Genomic DNA, 7163 nt, shown 5'->3' with positions numbered 1-7163 from the left:
ATCAATGGAGTTTATGGTTTTGAATGAATTTAAGCAGGGAATATTTTCTTTGGTGCTGGGAAGCAGTAATTAGTTCCACATGGAGACACAAACTCAACACATTCGTGCTGTCTAGGGAGAAAACTACAGCAATTGCTGCAAAGAAACGTGATATTTGTGTTGGTGTAGATGACATTTTATACACTTGCCTAAGAAATTACTTTGCTATTCTCCAAAACTAGTTTGAGGGTGATTTTCTGAGTCCATTGCATACCAGTTCCACAGCACTTTGTCCGGATATGCCTGGATGAAACCAGAAATATCCTCTTGTGTTGTGGCTAACTCAATCCCAGATCTTGCTACAACCTGTGTGTTTGTGTTTTTGGATATTATCAATGGACTTTACGTTTTAGAATGAATTTCAGTAGAAGAAATTCTGTTTTGTGCTGGAAATGCTAAGTGCTTCCATATGCAGGCCGAACATGTTCACATTTGTGTTTTCTATGCAGAAAGTTAGAGCTATTATCATTGCAAACAAACAGGACATTTATATTTGCAAACATGACTGAAGGACCCTTGTGGGGGAGAGGGACAGGAGGCTAGGCCTGGGCAGATACCAGGGGTTCCTTGGGGGGTTGGATGTTCCCCAGGGTCCAGCGGGCACATTCTCTGGGAAGGAAAAGTCTGTCCCCTTTAGAGAACCTCTAGGCGTGCCCAGAGCAGAGCTGCCTCTCCCCTTCAGAGAGCCTCAGTACTCTCCTCAGTATTCTCTTCAGCTGGTTCCCTCAGCACTCTCCTCAGTATTCTCTTCAGCTGGTTCCCTTAGCACTCTCCTCAGCACTCTCCGGTATGCTAATTATCCATCCAAACCGGCCAATCCCATATGCTAATTTGTTGACTATATAACCTGTGTGAAACTGCCGCTCAGGGCTCCTCACCGCCTTAGGTGGGGGCCCGTTTGCACAAACGTACAATAAATACCTCATGCTTTTTGCATCAACTGGTCTGGAGTCTGGATTTTTGGGCGTCCTCTCGAGCAAGTGGGCATCTCTACAACTGAGAGGTCCAACATTTTGGCGCCCAACGTGGGGCTCGGGGTCGCCCTCAGACCCATTCTCTGCAGGACCAGTTGGAGGTATAATTAAGTGTTTTCTGTCTGTTGTTCTTCGTCTTGAGTATTCTGATTCTGACTGAAGTATTCTGACTGGCCAGTATCTGACCTGACTCTGTGGGACCAGTGGGGGAGGCAGGCGTGCCCAGCAACCCCTGGTCCGTTCCCCGGAGGACGCTCCGGGTTATGAGGGGAAACCCTCGGTCCGTTCCCCCGGGAGACGCACCCGGGGTGGTCTGGAGGTGGGTCGGAGACCAAGTCTCCCTCCTTCCCTGGGAGGGCTGGTCAGGCAGCCGCTCCCAAAATTAGCGCAATAGCCATGTGGCTTATTGTATATGTTTGTGCATTGGCTGTTCTTTTTGTTTGGGTTAAAATCCTTGCACACATGGGTCAACAAATAACCACCCCTTTAAGTCTCACTCTAGATCACTGGAAGGACGTTCGAGAACGCGTGCGCCACCTCTCAGTGGAGATTAAAAGGAAACAATGGGCAAAATTCTGTTCCTCAGAGTGGCCGGCCTTCGAGGTCGGCTGGCCAAGGAACGGCACTTTTAACCTCGATATTATTTTACAGATTAAGGCGCGAGTCTTTCAGCCAGGATCCAACGGACACCCTGATCAGGTGCCCTACATTACTACGTGGGAGGATCTTTCACGTAATCCCCCTCCCTGGGTAGAACCCTTCTCCTTCCCGACGGAGCCCATACGGACCCCGTTACCCCCTCCTCCTATCCCGGTTGTGCCAACCTCCTCCCTATACCCTCTGAAGGAGATTCGAGATCCAAAACCTGACAAGCCACCGGTTCTTCCGGCTGATCAGGACTTTCTGCTCTTTGACTCTCCCCCACCTTATCTTCCCGGCCAGCCTGCTCCCCCGCAGGAACTCCCACAACAACCAGAGTGGGATGTGCAACCTTCTGCACCATTCCCTGATTCCATGAGGGCAGGGGAAGAGGTCTCAGCGCCTTCCCCGCCCTCCAGCCGCCTGCGCCTCCGTCGGGGGCAGGCAGGGGGCTCGGGAAGCGTCAGGACTTCACAGGCTTTTCCTCTTCGCTCGGTGGCTGGCCAGATGCAGTACTGGCCATTTTCTCCTTCCGATCTTTACAATTGGAAAACCCATAACCCCTCTTTCTCTCAGGACCCCCAGGCTCTGACTGGGCTGATTGAGTCAATTTTATTGACTCATCAGCCCACCTGGGATGATTGTCAGCAGCTTCTGCAGACCCTCCTCACTACTGAGGAAAAGCAGCGTGTCTACCTTGAGGCACGGAAAAACGTCCCTGGAGCAGATGGCCGACCGACCCTACTGCTAAACGAAATCGAGGAGGCGTTTCCCTCAACCCGTCCTGATTGGGACTACACCACCGTTGCTGGTAGGGAGCGACTTCGTCTTTATCGCCAGATTCTCCTTGCGGGTCTCAGAGGGGCTGGAAAGCGCCCCACTAATTTGGCCAAGGTACGTGCAGTAGTACAGGGGGCTGAGGAAACGCCGGCAGGCTTCCTAGAAAGATTAATGGAAGCCTACCGTATGTACACCCCGTTTGACCCCCTGGCAGAGGACCGGCAGGGAGATGTAATCATGTCCTTTATAGGACAGTCAGCGCCGGACATCCGCAATAAATTGCAGCGGCTAGAGGGGCTTCAGGGGTATACTATACAAGATTTAATAAAGGAGGCAGAAAAGATTTACAACAAAAGGGAGACCCGAGAGGAGAAGGAGGAAAGGATCCGCAAGGAGCAGGAGGAAAGGGAAGACAAAAGAGATAAAAGACGTAATCGAGAGCTTAGTAGAATTTTGGCCACCGTAGTGCAGGATATAGAAAGGAGTAGACCAGGACAAAATAGGGACTTGGGAGACAAACGAAAGCCTCGGGTGGAAAGAGATCAATGTGCCTATTGTAAAGAAAGAGGACACTGGGTCAAAGATTGCCCGAAGAAAACACAGGGACCAAAGAGGAGACCAGTTCCAATCCTGTCCCTGGAAGAAGACGACTAGGTGAGTCAGGGCCAGGAGCCCCCCTGAGCCCAGGATAACCCTTGAAGTGGGGGGCAGACCGGTAACCTTCCTGATTGACACGGGAGCCCAGCACTCGGTACTGACTTCAGAAAAAGGGCCTTTAAGCTCCAAGATTTTCCTCAGGCCTGGGCAGAGACTGCAGGAATAGGGCTGGCCGTCAGCCGGCCTCCCTTGATCATAGATCTGAAGCCCACGGCCATTCCTGTGTCAGTTCGTCAATATCCGATGGGCAAGGAAGCTAAGGAAGGTATCCGGCCACATATCCAGAGACTGTTACACCTAGGCATTTTAAAACCTTGTCGTTCACCTTGGAACACCCCCCTACTACCAGTAAAGAAGCCTGGTACGGGTGACTACCGCCCGGTACAGGACTTGCGGGAGGTTAACAGGAGAACGGAGGATATGCATCCCACAGTGCCCAACCCCTACAATCTGCTAAGTACCTTGCCTCCGACCCACGTATGGTACACTGTGTTAAATCTAAAAGGTGCATTCTTTTGTTTAAGACTGAGCCCTCAGAGCCAATCCATCTTTGCTTTTGAGTGGAAAGACCCAGAGACCGGGTTTTCAGGACAACTCACCTGGACAAGGTTGCCTCAAGGATTTAAAAACTCGCCTACCTTGTTTGATGAAGCTCTGCACCTAGATTTGGCCGACTTTTGAGTCAACCATCCGGACTTGGTCCTCCTGCAATATGTGGACGACCTCCTCCTTGCCGCTGAAACTGAGCAGAGCTGCCACTCTCCTCAGCATTCTCCTCAGCAATTCATTGCCCTGGGCACCAACGAGGAGACGATCCCGTAGCAAGGGGAAACAGGATGGCAGACGAGGCCGCTAGGGCGGCAGCCCTGAGCCAACAGGTGCTCCCGTTAAAGACAATTGAGCCCACCCAAGTATCGAGGGAACCACCTTTCCTCTATTCGGACCAAGACTTAGATACGATTCAGCGGCTCGGTGCAGAGTATGATGAACAAATAAGGGTTTGGAGGCTCGGAGAGAAAATAGTAAGGCCGGGCAGTTATGGGAATAAGTATCTTCTAGTTTTTGTAGACATCTTCTCCGGATGGACTGAGGCATTCCCCACAAAACGGGAAACCGCCCAGGTGGTCGTCAAGAAGATTATAGAGGAGATCTTCCCCCGGTTCGGCTTGCCTAAGGTAATCGGGTCCGACAATGGCCCAGCGTTTGTCTCCCAGGTAAGTCAGTTGGTGGCCAAAGCATTAGGCATAAATTGGAAATTGCACTGTGCCTATAGACCCCAAAGTTGAGGACAGGTAGAAGGAATGAACAGAATAATTAAAGAGACCTTGATCAAATTAGCGTTGGAGACTGGCGTTAAAGACTGGGTCCAACTCCTCCCTATGGTGTTGTTCCGGGTCCGAAATACGCCCTCTCATTGCGGGCTGACACCATACGAAATCCTTTATGGAGGGCCCCCACCAGTAGCAGGCTTGCTTGACCTTGCCAGTGACTCCGTTGCCGATGCCCCTAAGTTACAGGCCCGGTTGAGAGCGCTCCAGATCATCCAGAACCAGGTCTGGAAACCTCTTGCAGCAGCCTACCAACCTAAGACGACAACCATTCCACATCCTTTCCAAATCGGTGATGCCGTGTACGTCCGAAGGCACCAATCTAAGACTCTAGAGCCCCGGTGGAAAGGCCCCTTCACTGTGCTGTTGACAACTCCCACCGCTCTCAAGGTCGACGGAATCGCTGCTTGAGTCCACGCCTCACACGTGAAGCGAGCACCACCTCCCCAGGGCCCCGAGGATCCGGATAGACCAGCCAAATGGAAGTTCCAGCGCACTCAGAACCCACTCAAGCTAAGACTTTCAAAAACTGTTTAATATTTATGATGTTCCTGGCCTTTCCCCATTGTTTTTCCAATCCCCATGCTCCACAATTGTTAACGTGGAACCCAACCTAGTCCAGCAAGAACAGAGTTTCCTCCCTCCAGTGAGGCAGGTTCTCCCCAGGCCGGTCCAATAGATTTTAAGATTAAAATCTTTGCAAAAAGAAAAGGAGGGAATGAAGGACCCTTGTGGGGGAGAGGGACAGGAGGCTAGGCCTGGGCAGATACCAGGGGTTTCTTGGGGGGTTGGATGTTCCCCAGGGTCCAGCGGGCACGTTCTCTGGGAAGGAAAAGTCTGTCCCCTTTAGAGAAACTCTAGGCGTGCCCAGAGCAGAGCTGCCTCTCCCCTTCAGAGAGCCTCAGTACTCTCCTCAGTATTCTCTTCAGCTGGTTCCCTCAGCACTCTCCTCAGCATTCTCTTCAGAAGGTTCCCTTAGCACTCTCCTCAGCACTCTCCGGTATGCTAATTATCCCTCCAAACCGGCCAATCCCATATGCTAATTTGTTGACTATATAACCTGTGTGAAACTGCCGCTCAGGGCTCCTCACCGCCTTAGGTGGGGGCCCGTTTGTGCAAACGTACAATAAATACCTCATGCTTTTTGCATCAACTGGTCTGGAGTCTGGATTTTTGGGCGTCCTCTCGAGCAAGTGGGCATCTCTACAACTGAGAGGTCCAACAATGACTTTTTATCCACTTGGCCAAGGAAAAGAGTTTGCTTTTCTCCAAAACCAGTTTGAGGGTGATTTTCTGAGTCCATTGCATACCAGTTCCACTACAATTTGTCTAGAAATGACTGAATGAAACCAGAAATATCATCTTGTGTTATGGCAAACTCAATCCCAGATCTTGCTACAGGCTCTGCTTTGTGTTTTTTGATATTATCAATGGACTTTACGGTTTTGAATGAATTTAAGTAGGGAATATTTTCTTTGCTGCTGGAAAACACTAATTAGTTCCACATGGAGACACAAACTCATTCATTTGTTTTTTCTAGGCAGAAAACTACAGCAATTGCTGCAAAGAAACATGATATTTGTGTTGGTGTAGATGACATTTTATACACTTGCCTAAGAAATTACTTTGCTATTCTCCAAAACCAGTTTGACTGTGATTTTCTGAGTCCATTGCATACCAGTTCCACAGCACTTTGTCCGGATATGCCTGGATGAAACCAGAAATATCCTCTTGTGTTGTGGCTAACTCAATCCCAGATCTTGCTACAGGCTCTGCTTTGTGTTTTTGATATTATCAATGGACTTTATGGTTTTGAATGAATTTAAGCAGGGAATATTTTCTTTGCTGCTGGGAAACACTAATTAGTTCCACATGGAGACACAAACTCATTCATTTGTTTTTTTTTTTTTTTGGCAGAAAACTACAGCAATTGCTGCAAAGAAACATGATATTTGTGTTGGTGTAGATGACATTTTATGCACTTGCCTAAGAAAATACTTTGCTATTCTCCAAAACCAGTTTGACTGTGATTATCTGAGTCCATTGCATACCAGTTCCACAGCACTTTGTCCGGATATGCCTGGATGAAACCAGAAATATCCTCTTGTGTTGTGGCTAACTCAATCCCAGATCTTGCTACAACCACTGTGTTTGTGTTTTCTTGATATTATCAATGGACTTTACGTTTTAGAATGAATTTCAGTAGAAGAAATTCTGTTTTGTGCTGGAAATGCTAAGTGCTTCCATATGCAGGCCAAACGTCTTCACATTCGTGTTCTCTACGCAGTAAGCTAGAGCTATCATTGCAAACAAACAGGATATTTTTATTCGTAAACATGACTTTTTAGGCACTTGGCCAAGAAAAAGAGTTTGCTTTTCTCCAAAACCAGTTTGAGGGTGATTTTCTGAATCCATTGCCTACCAGTTCCACAACAGGTTGAATGGAAATGACTGAACGAAACCACAAATATCCTCTGTGTTATGGCTAACTCAATCCTAGATCTTGCTACAGGCTCTGCTTTGTGTTTTTTGACATTATCAATGGAGTTTATGGTTTTGAATGAATTTAAGCAGGGAATATTTTCTTTGGTGCTGGGAAGCAGTAATTAGTTCCACATGGAGACACAAACTCAACACATTCGTGCTGTCTAGGGAGAAAACTACAGCAATTGCTGCAAAGAAACATGATATTTGTGTTGGTGTAGATGACATTTTATACACTTGCCTAAGAAATTACTTTGCTATT

The 7163-nt window shown here is 48.4% G+C and overlaps 1 protein-coding gene across 1 annotated transcript; it reads left to right on the top strand.

The window, feature by feature from the left end:
* Positions 1-1409: 1409 nt before the first annotated feature.
* On the top strand, positions 1410-3002 carry LOC133754966 (uncharacterized; the record flags this gene model as incomplete). Its single annotated transcript, XM_062185292.1, has 2 exons — positions 1410-1421; positions 2097-3002. Coding segments are annotated over exons 1-2 (918 nt in total), but the record flags the coding sequence as incomplete, so codon positions are not given.
* Positions 3003-7163: the final 4161 nt, after the last annotated feature.

This window comes from Lepus europaeus, unplaced genomic scaffold, assembly GCF_033115175.1.
Source record: "Lepus europaeus isolate LE1 unplaced genomic scaffold, mLepTim1.pri SCAFFOLD_35, whole genome shotgun sequence".
In the NCBI taxonomy this organism is placed as follows: domain Eukaryota; kingdom Metazoa; phylum Chordata; class Mammalia; order Lagomorpha; family Leporidae; genus Lepus; species Lepus europaeus.
Note: the sequence above shows the minus strand (reverse complement) of the source record. Positions and strands in the feature narration are given on the sequence as shown.